Below are 25,224 nucleotides of genomic sequence, written 5' to 3' on the forward strand. Positions count from 1 at the left end.
TCCCTGCCTGCCTGCCTAGTTCCTGCCTGCCTAGTTCCTGCCTGCCTGGTCCCTGCCTGCCTGGGCCCTGTCTTTCTGCCTGGGCCCTGTCTTTCTGCCTGGGCCCTGTCTGCCTGCCTGGTCCCTGTCTGCCTGCCTGGTCCCTGTCTGCCTGCCTGGTCCCTGTCTGCCTGCCTGGTCCCTGTCTGCCTGCCTGGGCCCTGTCTGCCTGCCTGGGCCCTGTCTGCCTGCCTGGTCCCTGCCTGCCTGCCTAGTTCCTGCCTGCCTGGTTCCTGCCTGCCTGGTTCCTGCCTTTCTGCCTTCCTGGGCCCCTTCTTTCTGCCTGGGCCCTGTCTGCCTCAATCAGTAGAGCTGCTCCACCGGGATGAACAGGAGTGTGTGTTTGGTTCAAAACCCGGCTCACCAGCAGCTGTAGGGAGACAGAAAGAACAGGGAAACAAACACAGCCCTGCCTGGCTGCCTGGGCCCTGTCAGCCTGGGCCCTGCCTTCCTGCCTGGGTTCTGCCTGCCGCGGCCCTATTTGTTGATTCTTGGGCCCCAAAATCATTAATTAAAGTGCAGACGACGGCACGGTAACCTGAGGAAAGCCTCACACACACATATGAGGCACACACTAACCCACACACAGCACTCCCTGTCGCATAACAAATGATGGCACTTGGTTTAATTGCTGAGGCTGTTTATTTATTTACGTCTGTAATGGATGGTGGTCTTCGGCCCGGCAGCCAATCAGCAGCCAGAGAGAGGGAGACAGGAAGAGAACCAGAAGCCCTGCAGACCTGAACAAATTCCACAGGATTCTGCACTCTTCATTTCACCCTCGAGTCTACATGGTCCGCCTTTCAGTCTAGCTTTAACTCTTTCTCTCTTTCTGTCTGTTCTCTCCCCCTCTTTTCTTGCTCTCCTAGTTGTGTTTGTTCTCCTTTCTAGCCTTTCCCGAGTGACTGATGGGATCGCCGTTCTTGATTGGTGGTTATTTTGAGAACTGTTTGCTCAGCCAATGGGGCGCCCTGGTCTTACAGATGTAGGATCTTAATTTGAGCCAGTTTCGTATAGCAGGAAAATAATAATTCAGCTGCAGGAAATGTGAGTTATTATATGGATTATAATTAATGGACATTTTTGTAGGGGTTAATTCATTTTTCGCAAGGGAAAATCAAGTCTGAATGTTCTAAGTTGAAATTACAAACTTCAGAACCCTTTTTAAACCTAAAATACACTACACGTTTGTTTTGCATTGCAGGAAAGTTATCCTGTAACAGGTGATCAAATTAAGATCCTACATCTGTATATGGCATACATCATTGTTTTTTAAACTCAACCCACAAATGAGATCCTGGACTTGATTTTGTTGCTGGCTGGTTTCTCAACAAAGACCTAAGTAACAGACACATTCCGATTTTAGTTTGTTACAAATGAGCACTCGATGTTTGGGTCTGTGCCAAATGCATTTAACGCATTCTTAAGGAGATCTGGAGACTTGCCAGACTGTTAGTGGGACAAAACAGTCATGCTATAACTAAGAAAAAAACCAAACACGCTTGTATGGAAGAAACCGTTTGAGTTGATTTCTCCATCACTGGCTGATGTCTGTTTATGCTGCTCTGGTAGGTAGATGTGACGTGGTGCCTGTTACGAAGCACTGGGGAGTTGGCTGAGGTTTCCTTTAATCCACATAACAAGCTCTGATGAAACACCCTTCTTCATGTGCGTGTTTTATAAAGTGTTCTCTCACACTGATGCCTGTTCTTTCTATGTCTCCCTACAGCTGCTGGTGAGCCGGGTTTTGAACCAAACACACACTCCTGTTCATCCCGGTGGAGCAGCTCTACTGATCCAGGGACCAGACTGGCTGCAGCAGAGTCCCAGGATCCTGCCCACCTGCCATGGTTGAAGACAATCCTTTTCCCGCCTTCCGTTGCAGAGTTGCTGTCTTTCCTCCCAGTGTTTGACAATCAGAGAGCCAAGACTCGTAAAGTCCCATGACCTTCGTAAAGTCCCATGACCTCCGAGGCTCCGTTGGACATGTAACCCTGACTGTTTCCACTGTACTTATGAACTACGACTTTAACTCTCCAACAGTCAACCAATCATCTCGCTGCCCCTGCCAGGTTCACTGACTGACTGATAAATCCTAGACAACAAACTAGTCAGCCTAAAAACCAGAAGGACCAATCAGAAAGGACCATTGAGAGTGACCAAACATAATTTTTTTGTGTGTCATTTTTTTTAGATAGTTTGTGAGCCCTTGAAAGACTATGGGAGAGAGCAAATCCTGATGTGGGTTTGTTTACGTAGCCCATACGGATAGCATTAGCATGGTCCACAACATGGACCTCAGATCCACATGGACCTTCTCAATGTACCGTGCCAAAGGGGCCACTCCCTGTCAGCAGAGAGACACTGAGAGGGGAACCGGGTTCCTATTACTCTAGAACCCTCAAAGAGAACTCAGAGAAGTGTTCTGTGTATGCTACCTTTCTCTGAATGTTCTTAAGTCTGAAAACACTCCTGTCATCCTATCACTGGACAGCTCTCTTGGTTGACAGTGCTCCGGGTAGACGATGTCCATAGGAACTGATCTAGGATCAGTGCCCTTTCAAAATCCTTAACTATCAAGTGGGAAAACACAACTGACCTCAGACCAGTGTCTAGGGGCAACTTCGTCCCTCTCCGGGTGAAGGGTATAAACTGTGACCAAACAAAACCCTCTGAGGAAATCAAACTAGGATCTGTTTAGAGGTTGTTTTTTCTCTTGTGTTTTTCTCTCCCCCTGCTGTACTTTGTTTGACTAACGAGTATCATGTTGTGTTTGTTTTTCTACATCTGAAACAGATTGAGTACTGTTCTCTTTGAGGTTTGTATCAGTTGTGTGTTTCTGCTTGTGGGTGATGTTTTATTTAGTAGTGTATTTATTGACTAGTTTAATTGCAACATGCATTGGAGTGGCAGTATTTAGGTATCCATGTTGAAGTCAGCACTCCCCAATCATCATTTTGGAATCAGAGATTGAAGAGTGCTGCTTTCAGGGGACGAGTTGTCTATACATATCAGTTTACTATTGAGGATGTCGTGGTGTTTGAAGGTGACATGATCTCCGTTCTACTGAACCAGCAGTAAGTGTTTAGCTTGTACAGTTTTCTCTGTGTGTGTGTGTGTGCGTGTGCGTGCGTGCGTGCGTGCGTGCGTGCGTGCGTGCTGCGTGCGTGCGTGTGAACAGCGTGAGGTCTCAATATGCTCAAACTCTGCTATTGACTTGTTATACAGTGTGTTGCCATGGTCAATATTAGTTTCTCGTTCAATAAAAGTGTGGCGTTTTTCTCAACTGTCCGGAGAATGTATCTTTATCAGATAATCACAAACATAATTTAACATGAATTTTATCAATAGTTATGTTAATAATCAGTGGATATTTTGAAATCATCAACTTTTCTGAGATTGAAACAATAGTGTGATTTTGTTTCCCTTTTTCATGGTCTCCCTAAATCAATATTTTTGTCCGTCTCTCATTCTCTTTCTCTCTCTCTCTCTCTCTCTCTCTCTCAATTCAATTCAATTCAAGGGCTTTATTGGCATGGGAAACATGTGTTAACATTGCCAAAGCAAGTGAGGTAGACAACATACAAAGTGAATATATAAAGTGAAAAACAACAAAAATTAACAGTAAACATTACACATACAGAAGTTTCAAAACAGTAAAGACATTACAAATGTCATATTATATATATATATACAATGTACAAATAGTTAAAGGACACAAGATAAAATGAATAAGCATAAATATGGGTTGTATTTACAATGGTGTTTGTTCTTCACTGGTTGCCCTTTTCTCGTGGCAACAGGTCACAAATCTTGCTGCTGTGATGTCACACTGTGGTGTTTCACCCAGTAGATATGGGAGTTTTTCAAAATTGGATTTGTTTTCGAATTCTTTGTGGATCTGTGTAATCTGGGGGAAATATGTCTCTCTAATATGGTCATACATTGGGCAGGAGGTTAGGAAGTGCAGCTCAGTTTCCACCTCATTTTGTGGGCAGTGAGCACATAGCCTTTCTTCTCTTGAGAGCCATGTCTGCCTACGGCGGCCTTTCTCAATAGCAAGGCTATGCTCACTGAGTCTGTACATAATCAAAGCTTTCCTTAATTTTGGGTCAGTCACAGTGGTCAGGTATTCTGCCGCTGTGTACTCTCTGTGTAGGGCCAAATAGCATTCTAGTTTGCTCTGTTTTTTTGTTAATTCTTTCCAATGTGTTAAGTAATTATCTTTTTGTTTTCTCATGATTTGGTTGGGTCTAATTGTGCTGTTGTCCTGGGGCTCTGTAGGGTGTGTTTGTGTTTGTGAACAGAGCCCCAGGACCAGTTTGCTAAGGGGACTCTTCTCCAGGTTCATCTCTCTGTAGGTGATGGCTTTGTTATGGAAGGTTTGTGAATCGCTTCCTTTTAGGTGGTTGTAGAATTTAACGTCTCTTTTCTGGATTTTGATAATTAGTGGGTATCGGCCTAATTCTGCTCTGCATGCATTATTTGGTGTTTTACGTTGTACACGGAGGATATTTTTGCAGAATTCTGCGTGCAGAGTCTCAATTTGGTGTTTGTCCCATTTTGTGAAGTCTTGGTTGGTGAGCGGACCCCAGACCTCACAACCATAAAGGGCAATGGACTCTATGACTGATTCAAGTATTTTTAGCCAAATCCTAATTGGTATGTTGAAATTTATGTTTCTTTTGATGGCATAGAATGCCCTTCTTGCCTTGTCTCTCAGATCGTTCACAGCTTTGTGGAAGTTACCTGTGGCGCTGATGTTTAGGCCAAGGTATGTATAGTTTTTGTGTGCTCTAGGGCAACAGTGTCTAGATGGAATTTGTATTTGTGGTCCTGGTGACTGGACCTTTTTGGAACACCATTATTTTGGTCTTACTGAGATTTACTGTCAGGGCCCAGGTCTGACAGAATCTGTGCATAAGATCTAGGTGCTGCTGTAGGCCCTCCTTGGTTGGTGACAGAAGCACCAGATCATCAGCAAACAGCAGACATTTGACTTCGGATTCTAGCAGGGGGAGGCCGGGTGCTGCCGACTTTTCTAGTGCCCGCGCCAATTCGTTGATATATATGTTGAAGAGGGTGGGGCTTAAGCTGCATCCCTGTCTAACCCCACGACCCTGTGTGAAGAAATGTGTGTGTTTTTTGCCAATTTTAACCGCACACTTGTTGTTTGTGTACATGGATTTTATAATGTCGTATGTTTTACCCCCAACACCACTTTCCATCAGTTTGTATAGCAGACCCTCATGCCATATTGAGTCGAAGGCTTTTTTGAAATCAACAAAGCATGAGAAGACTTTGCCTATGTTTTGGTTTGTTTGGTTGTCAATTAGGGTGTGCAGGGTGAATACATGGTCTGTTGTACGGTAATTTGGTAAAAAGCCAATTTGACATTTGCTCAGTACATTGTTTTCATTGAGGAAATGTACGAGTCTGCTGTTAATAATAATGCAGAGGATTTTCCCAAGGTTACTGTTGACACATATTCCACGGTAGTTATTGGGGTCAAATTTGTCTCCACTTTTGTGGATTGGGGTGATCAGTCCTTGGTTCCAAATATTGGGGAAGATGCCAGAGCTAAGTATGATGTTAAAGAGTTTTAGTATAGCCAATTGGAATTTGTTGTCTGTATATTTGATCATTTCATTGAGGATACCATCGACACCACAGGCCTTTTTGGGTTGAAGGGTTTTTATTTTGTCCTGTAACTCATTCAATGTAATTGGAGAATCCAGTGGGTTCTGGTAGTCTTTAATAGTTGATTCTAAGATCTGTATTTGATCATGTATATGTTTTTGCTCTTTGTTCTTTGTTATAGAACCAAAAAGATTGGAGAAGTGGTTTACCCATACATCTCCATTTTGGATAGATAATTCTTCGTGTTGTTGTTTGTTTAGTGTTTTCCAATTTTCCCAGAAGTGGTTAGAGTCTATGGATTCTTCAATTGCATTGAGCTGATTTCTGACATGCTGTTCCTTCTTTTCCGTAGTGTATTTCTGTATTGTTTTAGTGATTCACCATAGTGAAGGCGTAGACTCAGGTTTTCCGGGTCTCTATGTTTTTGGTTGGACAGGTTTCTCAATTTCTTTCTTAGATTTTTGCATTCTTCATCAACCCATTTGTCATTATTGTTAATTTTCTTCGGTTTTCTATTTGAGATTTTTAGATTTGATAGGGAAGCTGAGAGGTCAAATATACTGTTAAGATTTTCTACTGCCAGGTTTACACCTTCACTATTACAGTGGAACGTTTTACCCAGGAAATTGTCTAAAAGGGATTGAATTTGTTGTTGCCTAATTGTTTTTTGGTAGGTTTCCAAACTGCATTCCTTCCATCTATAGCATTTCTTAATGTTACTCAGTTCCTTTGGCTTTGATGCCTCATGATTGAGTATTGCTCTGTTTAAGTAGACTGTGATTTTGCTGTGGTCTGATAGGGGTGTCAGTGGGCTGACTGTGAACGCTCTGAGAGATTCTGGGTTGAGGTCAGTGATAAAGTAGTCTACAGTACTACTGCCAAGAGATGAGCTATAGGTGTACCTACCATAGGAGTCCCCTCGAAGCCTACCGTTGACTATGTACATACCCAGCGTGCGACAGAGTTGCAGGAGTTGTGAACCGTTTTTGTTGGTTATGTTGTCATAGTTGTGCCTAGGGGGGCATATGTGGGAGGGGATGCTGTCACCTCCAGGCAGATGTTTGTCCCCCTGTGTGCTGAGGGTGTCAGGTTCTTGTCCGGTTCTGGCATCTCTCTCTCTCTCTCTCTCTCTTTCTCTCTCTCTCTCTCTCTCATTCTCTTTATCTCTCTCTCTCTCTCTCTCTCTTTCTCTCTCTCTCTCTCTCTGTCTCTCTCTCTCTCTCTCTCTCTGTCTCTCTCTCTCTCTCTCTCTTTCTCTCTTTCTCTCTCTCTGTCTCTCTCTCTGTCTCTCTCTCTCTCTCTCTCTCTCTCTCTCTCTCTCTCTCTCTCTCTCATAGACTCAGACAGATGTTGTCCAGCTTTCCTCCTGGGGGGAAGGGGTAGTGAGTGGTGGTGATTAAAGGGGGGTTCAGTTACGTGGTTGGGCTTGTTTTAGGGCCACTGGAACCTAACGTAGCAGGCGTAAAATCCATGCCTGAAACTGGATCCCCTACATACTGGTCAAAAGACTGTCAGGGGAAGTTCTCTTCTGCTCTGTTCAACCAATCCAGTAAATGTGGAGGAGGAGTTAAGCTGGAGTAACGCCTTGTTAACGTCCAAAAGTGGAAGTGACGTCACAGGCTCTCTTTCCGTTTCCCCTGGAAACCAGAACATCCGGATGTTGGGGGACTCGGCAGGGGATAGGACCACTAACCCAGTCACAGCTCATCCAACCGCTGCCTTAATAATAATGCATACTGCACACAAGCTAGCTATCAGCAATGGAGCATGGGCTCAGCACTGTCTACACTACAGCTATGGAGACTAGTAGGCAGGCAATGTCTCTCTGTCCCTCCCTCTCTCACCTTTCTCCCCTGATGGATGATGACAGTGTTACAATGTAAAGCTCTCCTTCACTTTGTGCTTACAGACAACAGCTTGGCCTCTCCCTCTCTTAATGATACAGTGACTGTCTGGTGCGATCTCATGGCACCTCTATGGTGCACACACAGACACAACAATGAGGACTCCAAGGGCAAACTCACTCATCTCTCCGATCACAAAAAAGCACTGCAGAGGCAGGCCTTTCAAAGATTGGAAGGCACTATGAATGTGAATGTGACATCAGAGCACACACACTCACACACACTCACACACACACACACACACTCTCACACACACACTCACACACACACTCTCACACACACACTCACACTCACACACACACACACACCACACACACACACACACACACACACACACACAGACAGACACACACACTCACACACACACAGTTTGAACAAGTCTTTATTTGGGCAGGCAGCCAGGCATTCAGGTGACTAAGCAGAAAGTATATGTTTAGTTAGCATTTAGAAATCGTTTTTTTCCAACAATCATTGATAGATTTGTTTTATTTCCTTTCCTCTCAAATCCACTAGAATCCAAATACATTTGAACCAGATCTGTGATTGGTGGAAATACTTTATAAACCAATTAATAATGGTTTGCTGCCCCCGACTTCTCTCTCCTAAAAAAAAAAAAGTTTGGAGCTTGTAGTCTGAAAGTCTGTTAAACAATAATGTCACAAACCCGGAACACTTCGCCGTCATACCTCCATCTTGTTCATGTCCAGTGTTCTGCGATAACGTCCATGTTCGGCGATAAAATAATAGTTATTCTAATGACCATAATGCTTATGCATACAGTCCTGCGCATGATGAGAGCACTCTGTATAAGCAAACAGTGTCGAACTGCTTGTCTTGGTTTTTACTGGGAGGTAACTCGATCCCCTGCGTCTGAAAATCCTAACTCGGCTCTGGCACGGATAGACTAATAGCCCCGGGTGCTTTATACGTTTATTTTAGGTAATAGAGACGCTTGTTTTGTTACAGCCCGTTCCGCCCTTTTTTTTTTTTTTACAATTTCACCTAGACGCAAGTTGCGAGTCTTTCCCACTTGGCCCGCTTTCTTTGCCGTAGAAAGTTTAGTGACTTTAAAGAAGGGCTTTGGGAGAAAATGTGGAGCGCATGCGCCATCTAGAAGTTTTCCCCCGCGCATCAGTGCTAGGGTTTGCTAGTTAGAGAGAGGAGGCGACGAGGCAGGTGACAGAAGAAGGAGTTGCTCTTCAACACACACACACACTATCGGGCGGGTGTTATCTCCACGAGCGTACCTTCTCCAAGCGAGTTCTCCATCTCTCACACAGTACTGCTGTTTGGAGTTTTCTTCCAGTGACGAGCTTGGAGTGGATTTGCGGCAATTCGTGTCTTCCACCACTCAAAGTTGGATGTGTTGAACGCACTTTTTGCTGGTAAAGTTTTTGTTCCAGAGTAAATCAACGGAGGAGTTCAGGAGAAAGCGGCGTAGTTCTGTGCAGAATGGAGGATGAAATAACGGCCTCAGGTTTGTGGCGAGGAACCCTGCAGTGTGGATGTTACCACAGGTAGAACACGCTCTGAGTTCAAGGTGTCACCGCTGTAGGATCATCTCTTCTCACCTATCACCAGTTCATGTGTTTACCTGCGCTTTACACATTAGTGCCAGCCCGTCGGAACCTCTACAAAGCCTTCGGAACCTCTACAAATCTGCAAGGAAACTTGGAAGGATAAAGCTACCGCTATCAATCCTCCCAACCATCAAAAGAGCTTTGGCAACAGTTTATTACAGCTGACGTTTCTGGCCACGGGCACTTGCTAGTTAGTTTCTGGCCACGGGCACTTGCTAGTTAGTTTCTGGCCACGGGCACTTGCTAGTTAGTTTCTGGCCACGGGCACTTGCTAGTTAGTTTCTTGTGAATGTTTTATTTGTCATTAATTGTTTCCGCGGATTCACGCCCACGTTTGTTAAAGGCTCTAAATATTCATAGTGCTGCTGGACATTGTAAATAACCCCCGTCGTCTCTGCAAGAGCTCTCCTCTCCGCTGTCCCGCGCTCACGGAGCGCATTCGTCGATAACGGATCGCCTATGCCAGTCTTCCGAAACTGAGCCGCAGGACTACCACGGTTACTGCCACCCTCCTCCGTTACACACCGGACACTATCCCGTACAACCCAGATTTAGCACTAACTGCTTTGGATAGAAACCGACCTGAGCCAACGGTATAAGTAAAAGGAGTCTCTCGAGCCCACTACGGCCTTGGCACTGGGATTATTCCTTTAATAATCATCTCACCAAAGTGGATTATCGTTCGTAAAGAATTGTTTTCCGTGGTGAGTATAGTTTGCTGTCTGATTTTGTTCGTTATCGAATAGTTATTTAGAGATCGGTTAGCAACTAAAAAAAACGAAAACCTTTTCCCAAATTACGTCCTCGATTCTTGGCATGCTTAGGACTAATTTTTCGTTAGGAATGATTCTCGTTTGTTTGACCGCAGCCTGCAGCCTATATAAACGCATTTTTATCTTAACCATTATAATTTTTCTCCTGAAGTACACTTTTTAAAACTCTTTGTTTGTGCAGTGTTAAACTAATGCCACATGTTTTAATTTGTAATGCCACCCTTGCTGTCTTTCTCTCTCTTCGCATGCTCTGCTCCCTCTCCGTCCATCAAAACATAGACTCTGGCTCCCTCCTCTGGCCTCCTAAAACTGTGTGTGTGTGTGTGTGTGTGTGGGGGGGGGACTGATTTGCATTGATGAATATTTGGTAACGCTTAATGCATCTATTTATGTTGACTGTTAATGAAAAAGCACAGCGTCCCTTGAAGGCGGTTTTTCATGTATGTACATTTAGTCTACATCTGACATGGACGAAACAATGGACACACACTGATTTATTCATTATACTTCCAAGATGAATCAATAAACCATGTCAAGGACGCTTTTTACAGGAGCATTTATTTGTCAATCTGACGATAATTGATTGAGCTACACAGGCCTTTTACTCCTTGGTCATGTTTATTTTCTCTTCAGAGTTGTTCTCAGGAACAGAAATAGGCGATATTAAATATTTGAAACGTAGTATTTAAATATTGACCGATATTTCGTATTATGGTTTAGGCTTAATTTATTCCCCTGTAAATGTGTAGATGGTATTCATTTATTGTATTCGAGTATTATACGGGGGTATCAAAACCAACGCGTTTGTTGGTTTTACCCTGTAAGATTTGAACATTCATTTAGTTAACTTGATTAGCTGATATGTAATAGACTTTTTTTGCCCGTCCAAGTCCATTCATGATTCTCACTGCTCAGGGTGGAGCCGAAATTAGGCCGTTTCCATCATAATTCAATAGCCCTACTCGGTGTGCGCTGACCATATCGTTAATACCGAGGAGTGGTGGTCTGGTCTGAACGGTGTTTTCTCTGCATCACTTGCTTGTTGGGTTCATTCAAGAAAATGAATGACTCTTAAAAAAATGTTTTGAATGAATTGGAATTTCATTCAATTGAACCCCTGAATTGACGAAATGGAGGCGTCTCCAGGACCTCAAACCTGGTTGTTTGTATGACAGGTCACGGTTACCGGTTAAAGGTTAGCCTTCCACTGATTCAGCATTCACGTGCACCCCATTGCTCTCACTATTTCAGCCCACTCCATGCACCCGTAGGACTGAAGGAAGCCAGCAATATCCGAGACAAGCGGTGGCTACCATTCAGACTAATGTAGGCTATACATTTAGTTTATAAATGATTTGATGTAACCGGGCCGGGCATTTTTCACGGCCTATATAAAAATGGGGACTTTAGCCGCCAGCCCGAACGGCAGTGCGCAACTGAAAGTGTGTGTGAGTGAGAGAACATTTGGAATTAAACTCGAAAATGACCATGCAGAGATGCCACTTTCTAAACAGCAGGAAACATTTGAGGGAAATGATTTAGACTGTTATGGCGTTTGCCTTTTCATTAGAATCAGAACAGCAGACATTCAAATTATTCCAGACCCAAAAACGGAATTGGATTTATAGGCTCATACTTCTTAAATTATGCAAACTTGTTTTGCAGATTTCGCATTAAAATCACGATTTTCAAAAGTAATTTACAGTTAATAAAATCTCAACTTCACCTGGACATCGACACTGTAACCTACCACCCATTATTAAATAGTTGGTTGTTGACCTGCATGTACGGCTTCAAAGCGTATGCCATACTAATAAGAAATTACGTTTAAAAAAAACACACACACACTATGTTTTTAAAGATATCCATTTAGGTTTTCATATTGTCATTATTTAAAATGTAGTAGCCTTCCAATTCCACATTTAATATTTATTTTATATATATGATCCACGCATTTATAAACTTAATGTAGATAAATGTCTACATGAATGCTTTCTGCGCATTTTTAAAAATTCAAATGATGGGTTATTCCGTGGTGAACACTTGTTATTAGGACGATTAGTGTTATAATAACTTACTTACAAAATGATCATGGAACGAATTAACGAATCAAATATTAATAGCAAAAAGTGCATTCATTTGGATATAAAAAGTGTTCATTTTCAAACCCACAGAAAAATATGGACAGCCTTGTAACTGGGTCACGAACGGATAAATAGCCTAATGTTTAGGCTTCATTAAATTATGGACAGTTTTGTGTTTATTTCGTATCATTTAAAATGATCCTAAAATAGTATTTGTTAAAAAAGATGACGCAATTAAATAATAATAGAATTAATAGTTTACAGAACTTCCTCATAACTCAATAAATAGCTTATGCTTGTCTTGTAATTGATTTAATCAACATAGGCTAGGCTAAGCCTAATACACCTTAAACAATCATTTCACATCGTCATGAATTGAAATAGGTCTAGTGATTGGTCAAATGCGAAAGCAATATTTAAGCTATACGCGAACTGGAAAAACTTGTCTCCGAACAGAGTGGGAGAGAGGCTAATAGGACATTTCATCAATGGACTAGGATCCTTTAAGAAGATACCGATTTAAGAAACAGAATATGAAAGTATATTTAGAGCTTCTGTAGGAATGTGTGTATTTTTATCTCTCATCTGTTTTTAACTGCGCATTACATGTCAATTTATTAAGTGCATCACTGTGCTATAGTTGAACAGAGGGGGTCTCTCTCTCTCCTTGTCTGATTGGCGCAGGAGAAGAATGCTCTTATCGTTGGTATAATGAACTGACTGTCTGTTAGGAATGTCTGGTTGAAGGGGGTTTGAAGGCCATTGTTATTCTGTCTTCTGTGATTCACACACTCACCTGCTGCCAGAGGACTGCTCTGCTGCAAGCACCGATGGCCCCAGGCCTCTCAACACAAGGCACACACACACACACACGCTCACACACACACATGCTCACACACAGATATATGTATATGTGTGTATATATAGCGATATATATATGTATGTACACACACAGAGGGAGAGCAACAGTACACTCATAAGTAATGTTTCTTTATCTCTCTGACAGTCACACACCACATACCATACACAGCATTTTGTAACACCCTCTTACCCTTTCACAGTCTGACTGTGGATACAGATGGACTCAGACAGACAGGATATGTGTACAGTCCTCTGTTCTGTGTGTGTGTGAGCGTGCGAGCGTGCATGTGGACTGGCTATCGGTTGTGCGTGTGTGTCTGATCTGTCTGTACTGCCGTCTCTCCACAGAGCTGATTCAGTAACTGGTCCAGCATGTTGTTCCTGCGGAGGCTGGTGCGTGTATGCTGTCCCTCGGCACCGGCGGGGAGTGTGTTGGACTCCAGACCGTGTGTGTTCGCCCTCACACTGCTCACACTGCTCCTGCAGGTGGTGGTGGAGGCCAACTCATGGTGGTATGTATACTCTACATCATACTGCCCTACTCTAAATGTGGTGGCTGTGCCAGAGTGGTGGCTGTGCCATTTGATCCCCCCCCCCCTCTCTCTCTCTCTCTCTCTCTGTGAGTGTGAGACGGGCCGCTCCGATCCCACCACATGATACAACATGCTGACTCTCTTACTCTGACTCCATGTCTCTCTGACTCCATGTCTCTCTGACTCCATGTCTCTCTGACTCCATGTCTCTCTGTCTCGATGTCTCTCTGTCTCTCTGACTCCATGTCTCTCTGTCTCCATGATTCTCTGACTCCATGTCTCTCTGTATCCATGTATCTCTGACTCCATGTCATGTCTCTCTGTCTCCATGTCTCTTTGACTCCATGTCTCTTTGACTCCATGTCTCTCTGACTCCATGTCTCTCTGACTCCATGTCTTCATGTCTCTCTAACTCTATGTCTTCATGTCTCTCTAACTCTATGTCTTCATGTCTCTCGGTCTCTCTGACTCCATGTTTTCATGTCTCTCTGACTCCATGTCTCTCTGTCTCCATGTCTCTCTGTCTCCATGTCTCTTTGACTCCATGTCTCTCTGTCTCCATGTCTCTCTGACTCTCTGTCTCTCTGACTATATATCTCTCTGTCTCTCTGACTCTCTGTCTCCATGTCTCTCTGTCTCCATGTCTCTCTGACTCCATGTCTCTCTGTCTCTCTGACACCATGTCTCTCTGTCTCCATGTCTCTCTGTCTCCATGTCTCTCTGACTCCATGTCTCTCTGTCTCCATGTTTCTCTGTCTCTATGTTTCTCTGTCTCCATGTCTCTCTGTCTCTCTGACTCCATGTCTCTCTGTCTCTCTGACTCCATGTCTCTCTGTCTCTCTGACTCCATGTCTCTCTGTCTCTCTGACTCCATGTCTCTCTGACTCCATGTCTCTCTGTCTCTCTGACTCCATGTCTCTCTTACTCCATGTCTCTCTGTCTCTCTGACTCCATGTCTCTCTGACTCCATGTCTCTCTGGCTCCATGTCTCTCTGTCTCTCTGACTCCATGTCTCTCTGACTCCATGTCTTCATGTCTCTCTGACTCCATGTTTTCATGTCTCTCTGACTACATGTCTCCATGTCTCTCTGTCTCCATGTCTCTCTGTCTCTATGTCTCTCTGACTCCATGTCTTCATGTCTCTCTAACTCTATGTCTTCATGTCTCTCTGGCTCCATGTCTCTCGGTTTCTCTGGCTCCATGTCTCTCTGGCTCCATGTCTCTCTGACTCCATGTCTCTCTGGCTCCATGTCTCTCTGTCTCTCTGACTCCATGTCTCTCTGTCTCTCTGTCTCTCTGACTCCATGTCTCTCTGTCTCCATGTCTCTCTGTCTCTCTGACTCCATGTGTTCATGTCTCTCTGACTCCATGTCTCTCTGTCTCCATGTCTCTCTGAATCCATGTCTTCATGTCTCTCTGACTCCATGTCTCTCGGTCTCTCTGACTCCATGTCTCTCTGTCTCCATGTCTCTCTGAATCCATGTCTTCATGTCTCTCTGACTCCATGTCTCTCTGTCTCTCTGACTCCATGTCTCTCTGTCTCTCTGTCTCTCTGACTCCATGTCTCTCTGTCTCCATGTCTCTCTGTCTCTCTGACTCCATGTGTTCATGTCTCTCTGACTCCATGTCTCTCTGTCTCCATGTCTCTCTGAATCCATGTCTTCATGTCTCTCTGACTCCATGTCTCTCGGTCTCTCTGACTCCATGTCTCTCTGACTCCATGTTTTCATGTCTCTCTGACTCCATGTCTCTCTGACTCCATGTCTCTCTGACTCCATGTCTCTCTGTCTCCATGTATCTCTGACTCCATGTCTCTCTGACTCCATGTTTTCATGTCTCTCTGACTCCATGTCTCTCTGTCTCTCTGACTCCATGTCTCTCTGACTCCATGCTTTCATGTCTCTCTGACCCCATGTCTCTCTGACACCATGTCTCTCTGTCTCTCTGACTCCATTTCTCTCTGACTCTCTGACTCAATTTCTCCATGTCTCTCTGACTCTCTGTCTCTCTAACTCTCTGTCTCTCTGACTCCATGTCTCTCTGTCTGTCTGACTCCATGTCTCTCTGTCTCTCTGACTCCATGTCTCTCTGTCTCTCTGACTCCATGTCTCTCTGACTCCATGTCTCTTTGACTCCATTTCTCCATGTCTCTCTGACTCCAGCACATAAGCCTTTAAGATATACACATTTTTTGACTCTCCTACTTTCTTTCTCAATGTTTTTGCCAAACCAAAATTGTGAATATTGTATAAAACAGAATGCTGTGGTTTTTGGGTATATATCCAAATATGTGCAGACACGAACTCCATAGAAGTGACTTTCTCACTCTGTGGGTGTGTGTTTCTGTGGTAGTCGGTGTGTGTTGTGTGTGTCTGTGGTAGTCAGTGTGTGTCTGTGGTAGTCAGTGTGTGCGTGTGTGTGTTGGTGTGTGTGTGTCTGTGGTAGTGTGTGTGTGTGTGTTGGTGTGTCTGTGTCTGTGGTAGCGTGTGTGTCTGTGGTAGCGTGTGTGTCTGTGGTAGCGTGTGTGTATCTGTGGTAGTGTGTGTGTCTGGTAGTGTGTCTGGTAGTGTGTGCGTGTGTGTGTCTGGTAGTGTGTGTGTGTGTGTGTGTGTGTGTCTGTGGTCGTGTGTGTGTGTCTGTGGTCGTGCGTGTATGTGTGTGTCTGTGGTAGTGTGTCTGTGGTAGGGTGTGTGTGTGTGTCTGTGGTAGTGTGTGTGTGTGTGTCGGTGGTAGTGTGGGTGTGTCTGTGGTAGTGTGTCTGTGGTAGTGCGTGTTTGTGTGTCTGTGGTAGTGTGTGTGTGTCTGTGGTAGTGTGTCTGTTGAAGTGTGTCTGTGGTTGTGAGTCTGTAGTAGTGTGTGTGTGTGTGTGTGTGTGTGTCCGCCTGTGGTAGTGTGTGTCTGTGTCTGTGGTAGTGTGTGTGTGTCTTTCTGTGGTAGTGTGTGTGTGTGTGTCTGTGGTAGTGTTTGTCTGTGTGTGCGCCTGTGGTTGTGTGTGTGTGTGTGTGTCTGTGGTGGAGTGTGTGTGTGTGTGTGTGTGTGGTAGTGTGCGTGTGTGTGTGTCGGTGGTAGTGTGTGTGTGTCGGTGGTAGTGTGTCTGTGGTAGTGTGTCTGAAGTGTGTGTCTCTGTGGTTGTGTGTCTGGTGTAGTGTATGTGTGTCTGCCTGTGATAGTGTGTGTCTGTGGTAGTGTGTGTGTCTGTGTGTCTGTGGTAGTGTGTGTGTGTGTGTGTGTCTGTGGTCGTGTTTGTGTGTCTGTGGTAGTCTGTGTGTGTCTGGTAGTCTGTGTGTGTCTGGTAGTCTGTGTGTGTGTCTGTCTGTGGTAGTGTGTGTGTGTGTGTCTGTGGTAGTGTGTCTGTCTATGGTAGTATTTGTCTGTCTGTGGTAGTGTGTGGGCCTGTGGTAGTGTGTGTGTGTGTCTGTGGTGGAGTGTGTGTCGGTGTCTGTGTCTGTGGTAGTGTGTGTGTGTCTGTGGTAGAGTGTCTGTGGTTGTGTGTTTGTGTGTGTGTGGTAGTATGTGTGTCGGTGGTAGTGTGTGTGTCTGTGGTAGTGTGTGTGTGTCGGTAGTAGTGTGTCTGTGGTAGTGTGTCTGTTGAAGTGTGTGTCTCTGTGGTTGTGTGTCTGTAGTAGTAGTGTGTGTGTGTGTGTGTGTCTGCCTGTGGTAGTCTGTGGTAGTGTGTGTGTGTGTCTGTGGTTGTGTGTGTGTTTTTCTGTGGTAGTGTGTGTGTGTGTTGTGTCTGTGTTAGTGTGTGTGTCTGCAGTAATGTGTGTGTCTGTGGTAGTGTGTGTGTGGTAGTGTGTGTGTCTGTGGTAGTGTGTGCGTGTCGGTGGTAGTGTGTCTGTGGTAGTGTGTCTGTTGAAGTGTGTGTCTCTGTGGTTGTTTTTCTGTAGTAGTGTGTGTGTGTGTGTGTCTGTAGTTATGTGTTTCTGTGGTAGTGTGTGTGTGTGTGGTGTATGTGTGTGTGTCTGTGGTAGTGATTGTGTGTCTCTGTGGTTGTCTGTGGTGGAGTGGGTGTGTGGTAATTTGTGTGTGTGTGTGTGGTAGTGTGTGTGTGTGTCTGTGGTAGTGTGTGTGTCTCTGGTAGTGTGTGGTAGTGTCTGTTGTCGTGTGTGTGTGTGTGTCTGTGGTGGTCTGTGTGTGTCTCTGGTAGTGTGTGTGTCTGTGGTAGTGTTTGTGTATCTGTGGGAGTGTGTGTGTCTGTGGTAGTGTGTGTGTGTGTGTGTCTGTGGTAGTGTGTGTGTGTCTGTGGTAGTGTGTGTGTGCATGTCTGTGATAGTGTGTCTGTGGTATTGTGTGTTTCCGTGGAAGTTGGTGTGTGTGTCTGTGTTTGTGTGTGTGTGTGTGTCTGTGTTTGTGTGTGTGTGTGTGTGGTAGTGTCTGTCTGTGGTAGTGTTTGTCTGTCTGTGGTAGTGTTTGTCTGTCTGTGGTAGTGTGTGTCTCTGGTGGAGTTTGTGTGTGTGTGGTAGTGTGTGTGTCTGGTGGAGTTTGTGTGTGTGTGTGTCTGTTGTAGTGTGTGTGTCTGTGGTAGTGTGTGTGTGTGTGTGTCTGTGGTAGTGTGTCTGTGGTAGTGTGTGTGTCTGTCTGTGGTAGTGTGTGTGTCTGTCTGTGGTAGTGTGTGTGTGTCTGTCTGTGGTAGTGTGTGTGTGTCTGTCTGTGGTAGTGTTTGTGTGTCTGTCTGTGGTAGTGTTTGTGTGTCTGTCTGTGGTAGTGTTTGTGTGTCTGTCTGTGGTAGTGTTTGTGTGTCTGTGGTAGTGTTTGTGTCTGGTGGAGTGTGTGTGTCTGTGGAAGTGTGTGTGTGTGTGTGTGTCTGTGGTAGTGTGTGTGTGTGTCTGGTGGAGTGTGTGTATCTGTGGTAGTGTGTGTGTGTGTCTGTGGTAGTGTGTGTGTGTGTGTGTCTCTGGTAGTGTGTGTGTGTGTGTCTGTGGTAGTGTGTCTGTGGTAGTGTGTCTGTGGTAGTGTGTCTGTGGTAGTGTGTCTGTGGTAGTGTGTGTGTGTGTGTGTCTGTGGTTGTGTGTGTGTCTGTGGTAGTGTGTGTGTGTGTGTGTCTGTGGTAGTGTGTGTGTCTGTGGTAGTGTGTGTGTGTGTGTGTCTGGTGGAGTGTGTGTGTGTGTCTGTGGTAGTGTGTGTGTGTGTGTCTCTGGTAGTGTGTGTCTGTGGTAGTGTGTGTGTGTGTCTGTGGTAGTGTGTGTGTGTGTCTGTGGTAGTGTGTGTGTGTGTCTGTGGTAGTGTGTGTGTCTGTGGTAGTGTGTGTGTGTGTGTCTCTGGTAGTGTGTGTGTGTGTCTGTGGTAGTGTGTGTGTGTGTCTGTGGTAGTGTGTGTGTGTGTGTCTGTGGTAGTGTGTGTGTGTGTGTGTCTCTGGTAGTGTGTGTTTGTCTGTGTTAGTGTGTGTGTGTGTCTCTGGTAGTGTGTGTTTGTCTGCCAGTAGGAGACCAGTCTAAATGTGAACATGCAGATGATATAGTAGGTTTTATACACAGGGGAAACAGTGTTGACACATCACCATAGGAGCATAGATCAAATTAGATCAGATTTGGATCCTGTTAGTGTCTGTATTTGGTGTGTGGTTGTATGCTGTGTATAGTATTTGGTGTGTGGTTGTATGCTGTGTATAGTATTTGGTGTGTGGTTGTATGCTGTGTATAGTATTTGGTGTGTGGTTGTATGCTGTGTATAGTATTTGGTGTGTGGTTGTATGCTGTGTATAGTATTTGGTGTGTGGTTGTATGCTGTGTATAGTATTTGGTGTGTGGTTGTATGCTGTGTATAGTATTTGGTGTGTGGTTGTATGCTGTGTGTATAGTATTTGTAACTGCAAAACGCTGAAGAATTTGTGCCGAGTGAAAACTGTCTTTTACAGATGCTTTTCTACTTGTTTATAGCAAGAAGATACAATACAACAAAGACGTTAGAGAGAATAGTGCAGTAATGTTTATAGCAAACTAACAATATAACAAAGACGTTAGAGAGAATAGTGCAGTAATGATCTGTACTGATGTCACGAGACAGAGGATCAAAGGAAACCGTAGCTTTTCACTTCCTTCAAGTTGGATTAATTAATCTCTTGTTACTTTATATAGTTGACTAAAGCAATGGCAAGGGACCTTCCATGGATTGTCTTTTCATATGATTTAGTACACACACACACACACACACACACACACACACACACACACACACACACACACACACACACACACTACACACACACACACACACACACACACACACACACACACCACACACACACACACACACACACACACACACACACACACACACACAGTTGACACACACACACACACAGTACACACACACACACACACACACACACACACACACACAGTACACACACACAGTACATACACACACACACACACACACACAGTACACACACACACACACAGTACACACACACACACACACACACAGTACACACACACACACACACACACACACACACACACACACACACACACACACACACACACACACACACATACACACACACACACACACACACACAGTACACACACACACACACACAGTACACACACACACACACACACACAGTACACACACACACAGTACACACACACACAGTACACACACACAGTACACACACACACACACACACACACACAGTACACACAGTACACAGTACACACACACAGTACACACACACACACACACACACACACACACACACACTACCACAGACTCACACATTATCACACACAGAAATAGCTACTGTAGACTGCTGAGGTGTGTGTGACTTTCCTCCAGTAAAAGACACGCAGGTGCAAATGATTTACTGTGTCAGAGTGAGTCAGGAGTGTGTATGTGTGTGTGAGAAGGGGGGTTCCCTCCCTCCCTCCCTCCCTCCCTGGCTGCTCTCCTCAGTAGATCTGGTTACAGTGGAGGCTAATTGTGCTGCTCTGGGGAGGTTAGGATGAGCTGCGTGTGTGCGTGTGTGCGCGTGTGCGTGTGTGTGTGCGCGTGTGTGCGCGTGTGTGTGTGTGTGTGTGTGTGTGTGTGTGTGTGCGTGCGTGTGTGTGCGTGTGTGTGTGTGTGTGTGTGTGTGTGTGTGTGTGTGTGTGTGTGTGTGTGTGCGCGCGCGCCTGTGTGTGTGTGTGCGCGCACGCCTGTGTGTGTGTGTGTGTGTGTGCGCGCGCGACTGTGTGTGTGTGTGTGCTAGAGGTCAACCGATACCAATTATTGGAGGACCAAAAAAAGCTGATACAGATTAATCGGACGATTTTATTTATTTATTTGTAATAATGACAATTACAACAATACTGAATGAACACTTATTGTAACTTAATATAATACAGAAATAAAATCAATTTAGGCTCAAATAAGTAATGAAACATTTTCAATTTGGTTTAAATAATGCAAAAACAAAGTAGAAGAAAGTAAAAGTGCAATATGTGCTATGTAAAAAGCTAACGTTTCAGTTCCTTGCTCAGAACATGAGAACATATGAAAGCTGGTGGTTCCTTTTAACATGTGTCTTCAATATTCCCAGGTAAGAAGTTTAGGTTGTAGTTATTATAGGACTATTTCTCTCTATACCATTTGTATTTCATATACCTTTGACTATTGGAGGTTCTTATAGGCACTTTAGTATTGCCAGTGTAACAGTATAGCTTCCGTCCCTCTCCTCGCTCGAACCAGGAACACATCGACAACAGACACCCTCAAAGCAGCGTTACCCATCGCTCCACAAAAGCCGCGGCCCTTGCAGAGCAAGGGGAACAACCACTCCAAGTCTCAGAGCGAGTGACGTTTGAAACGCTATTAGCGTGCACCCCGCTAACTAACTAGCCATTTCACATCGGTTACACCAGTCTAATCTCGGGAGTTGATAGGCTTGAAGTCATAAACAGCTGCTGGCAAATGCACGAAAGTGCTGTTTGAATGAATGCTTACGAGCCTGCTGCTGCCTACCATCGCTCAGTCAGACTGCTCTATCAAATCATAGACTTAGTTATAACATGATAACACACAGAAATACGAGCCGTAGGTCATTAATATGGTTGAATCCGGAAACGATCATCTCGAAAACAAGACGCTTATTCTTTCAGTGAAATAGGGAACCGTTCCGTATTTTATCTAAGGGGTGGCATCCATTAGTCTAAATATTCCTGGTACATTGCACAACCTTCAATGTTATGTCATAATTACATACAATTCTGGCAAATTATGCGTCCCAAACTGTTGCATATACACTGACTCTGCGTGCAATGAACCCAAGAGAAGTGACAGTTTCACCTGGTTAATATTGCCTGCTAACCTGGATTTCTTTTAGCTAAATATGCAGGTTTAAAAATATATACTTCTGTGTATTGATTTTAAGAAAGGCATTCATGTTTATGGTTAGGTACACATTGGAGCAATGATACGCACCGCATCGATTATATGCAACGCAGGACACGCTAGATAAACTAGTAATATCATCAACCATGTTTAGTTAACTAGTGATTACGATTGATTGTTTTTTATAAGATAAGTTTAATGCTAGCTAGCAACTTACCTTGGCTTACTGCATTCGCGTAACAGGCAGGCTCCTCATGGAGTGTAATGAGAGGCAGGTGGTTAAAGCGTTGGACTAGTTAACTGTAAGGTTGAATCCCCCGAGCTGACAAGGTAAAAATCTGTCGTTCTGCCCCTGAATGAGGCAGTTAACCCACCGTTCCTAGGCCGTCATTGAAAATAAGAATGTGTTCTTAACTGACTTGTCTAGTTAAATAAAGGTGTAAAAAAAAAATACTGATTTCCGATTGTTCTGAAAACTTGAAATCTGCCCTAGTTAATCTGCCATTCCGATTAATCGGTCGACCTCTAGTGTGTGCGCGCCTGTGTATGTGTGTGTGCGCGCCTGTGTATGTGTGTGTGCGCACCTGTGTGTGCGCACCTGTGTGTGCGTGTACGTGTGTAAAAGGCTGGTTGAATTGTTCTGATGATGGGTTTGCTCTGTACAGGTCTGTGACCATGAACTAAATGTCCATATGCATACATCATCAGTTCCCAGCCTCTCTGTCTCCCTCTCTGTCTCCCTCTCTCTCCCTCTCTGTCTCCCTCTCTGTCTCCCTCTCTGTCTCCCTCTCTGTCTCCCTCTCTGTCTCCCTCTCTCCCTCTCTGTCTCCCTCTCTGTCTCCCTCTCTGTCTGTCCAGGTCTCTATTAGAAAAGTGTGTTTCTCTGTCTCCCTCTCTCTCTCTGTCCAGGTCTCTATTAGAAAAGTGTGTTTCTCTGTCTCCCTCTCCCTCTGTCCAGGTCTCTATTAGAAAAGTGTGTTTCTCTGTCTCCCTCTCCCTCTGTCCAGGTCTCTATTAGAAAAGTGTGTTTCTCTGTCTCCCTCTCCCTCTGTCCAGGTCTCTATTAGAAAAGTGTGTTTCTCTGTCTCCCTCTCCCTCTGTCCAGGTCTCTATTAGAAAAGTGTGTTTCTCTGTCTCCTCTCTCTCTGTCCAGGTCTCTATTAGAAAAGTGTGTTTCTCTGTCTCCCTCTCCCTCTGTCCAGGTCTCTATTAGAAAAGTGTGTTTCTCTGTCTCCCTCTCTCTCTGTCCAGGTCTCTATTAGAAAAGTGTGTTTCTCTGTCTCTCTCTCTCTGTCCATGTCTATATTAGAAAAGTGTGTTTCTCTGTCTCTCTCTGCCCAGGTCTCTATTAGAAAAGTGTGTTTCTCTGTCTCCCTCTCTCTCTCTGTCCAGGTCTCTATTAGAAAAGTGTGTTTCTCTGTCTCCCTCTCCCTCTGTCCAGGTCTCTATTAGAAAAGTGTGTTTCTCTGTCTCCCTCTCCCTCTGTCCAGGTCTCTATTAGAAAAGTGTGTTTCTCTGTCTCCCTCTCCCTCTGTCCAGGTCTCTATTAGAAAAGTGTGTTTCTCTGTCTCCCTCTCCCTCTGTCCAGGTCTCTATTAGAAAAGTGTGTTTCTCTGTCTCCCTCTCTCTCTGTCCAGGTCTCTATTAGAAAAGTGTGTTTCTCTGTCTCCCTCTCTCTCTGTCCAGGTCTCTATTAGAAAAGTGTGTTTCTCTGTCTCTCCTCTCTGTACAGGTCTCTATTAGAAAAGTGTGTTTCTCTGTCTCCCTCTGTCCAGGTCTCTATTAGAAAAGTGTGTTTCTCTGTCTCCCTCTCCCTCTGTCCAGGTCTCTATTAGAAAAGTGTGTCTTTCTCTGTCTCCCTGTCTCCTCTCTGTCTAGGTCTCTATTAGAAAAGTGTGTTTCTCTGTCTCCCTCTGCCCAGGTCTCTATTAGAAAAGTGTGTTTCTCTGTCTCCAGGTCTCTCCATTAGAAAAGTGTGTTTCTCTGTCTCTGTCTCTCTCTCTGTCCAGGTCTCTATTAGAAAAGTGTGTTTCTCTGTCTCCCTCTCCCTCTGTCCAGGTCTCTATTAGAAAAGTGTGTTTCTCTGTCTCCCTCTCTCTCTGTCCAGGTCTCTATTAGAAAAGTGTGTTTCTCTGTCTCCCTCTCTCTCTGTCCAGGTCTCTAAAAAAGTGTGTTTCTCTGTCTCCCTCTCCAGGTCTCTGTCCAGGTCTCTATTAGAAAAGTGTGTTTCTCTGTCAGGTCTCTATTAGAAAAGTGTGTTTCTCTGTCTCCTCTCCTCTGTCCAGGTCTCTATTAGAAAAGTGTGTTTCTCTGTCTCCCTCTCTCTCTGTCCAGGTCTCTATTAGAAAAGTGTGTTTCTCTGTCTCCCTTCTCTGTCTAGAAAAGTGTGTTTCTCTTCTCTCTGTCCAGGTCTCTATTAGAAAAGTGTGTTTCTCCTCTCTCTCTGTCCAGGTCTCTATTAGAAAAGTGTTTCTCTGTCTTTCTCTGTCAGGTCTCTATTAGAAAAGTGTGTTTCTCTCTCTCTCTGTCCAGGTCTCTATTAGAAAAGTGTGTTTCTCTGTCTCCCTCTCTCTCTGTACAGGTCTCTATTAGAAAAGTGTGTTTCTCTGTCTCCCTCTCTCTCTGTCCAGGTCTCTATTAGAAAAGTGTGTTTCTCTGTCTCTCTCTGTCCAGGTCTCTATTAGAAAAGTGTGTTTCTCTGTCTCCCTCTCCCTCTGTCCAGGTCTCTATTAGAAAAGTGTGTTTCTCTGTCTCCCTCTCCCTCTGTCCAGGTCTCTAGCCATGAACCCTCTGCTGATCCCTGAGGCCTACATCATCGGTGCCCAGCCTCTGTGCAGCCAGCTGGTGGGTCTATCCCAGGGCCAGAAGAAGCTGTGCCAGCTCTACCAGGACCACATGCAGTACATTGGCGAGGGCGCCAAGACGGGCATCAGGGAGTGTCAGTACCAGTTCAGACACCGCCGGTGGAACTGCAGCACCGTGGACAACTCCTCCGTGTTCGGACGGGTCATGCAGATAGGTCAGTCTTTAGCTCAGTGGTTAGCGTGTCCTTCAGTCACAGGTAGTTTTGAAACACTCCTACATTATGCTCTCTGTTGTATTGTACTCTGCAGTCACAGGTAGTTCTGATACACTCCTACATTATGCTCTCTGTTGTTTTGTACTCTGCAGTCACAGGTAGTTCTGATATACTCCTACATTATGCTCTCTGTTGTATTGTACTCTGCAGTCACAGGTAGTTCTGATACACTCCTACATTATGCTCTCTGTTGTATTGTACTCTGCAGTCACAGGTAGTTCTGATACACTCCTACATTATGCTCTCTGTTGTATTGTACTCTGCAATCACAGGTAGTTCTGATACGCTCCTACATTATGCTCTCTGTTGTATTGTACTCTGCAGTCACAGGTAGTTCTGATACACTCCTACATTATGCTCTCTACTCTAGTTATGCTCTTGTTGTATTGTACTCTGCAGTCACAGGTAGTTCTGATAC

At 44.7% G+C, this 25,224-nt stretch overlaps 2 protein-coding genes across 2 annotated transcripts in view; both read left to right on the forward strand.

Moving 5' to 3' along the window:
- The window catches only part of LOC115123110 (ERC protein 2-like), a 513,551-nt gene extending 510,226 nt beyond the window's left edge, over nt 1-3,325 (forward strand). Inside the window, exon 18 of the mRNA XM_065005262.1 lies at nt 1,769-3,325. The gene's annotated coding sequence lies outside the window, so the exon portion shown is untranslated. The remainder of the gene's footprint in view (nt 1-1,768) is intronic.
- A 5,305-nt stretch (nt 3,326-8,630) lies between these two features.
- Nucleotides 8,631-25,224, forward strand: part of wnt5a (wingless-type MMTV integration site family, member 5a) — a 32,667-nt gene continuing 16,073 nt past the window's right edge. The window contains exons 1-3 of the mRNA XM_065005263.1: nt 8,631-9,867; nt 13,230-13,393; nt 24,499-24,746. Coding sequence (XP_064861335.1) covers nt 13,254-13,393; nt 24,499-24,746 — 388 coding nt within the window. The 5' untranslated portion in view covers nt 8,631-9,867; nt 13,230-13,253. The remainder of the gene's footprint in view (nt 9,868-13,229; nt 13,394-24,498; nt 24,747-25,224) is intronic.

Source organism: Oncorhynchus nerka, linkage group LG20 (genome assembly GCF_034236695.1).
Source record: "Oncorhynchus nerka isolate Pitt River linkage group LG20, Oner_Uvic_2.0, whole genome shotgun sequence".
NCBI classification, from domain to species: Eukaryota; Metazoa; Chordata; class Actinopteri; order Salmoniformes; family Salmonidae; genus Oncorhynchus; species Oncorhynchus nerka.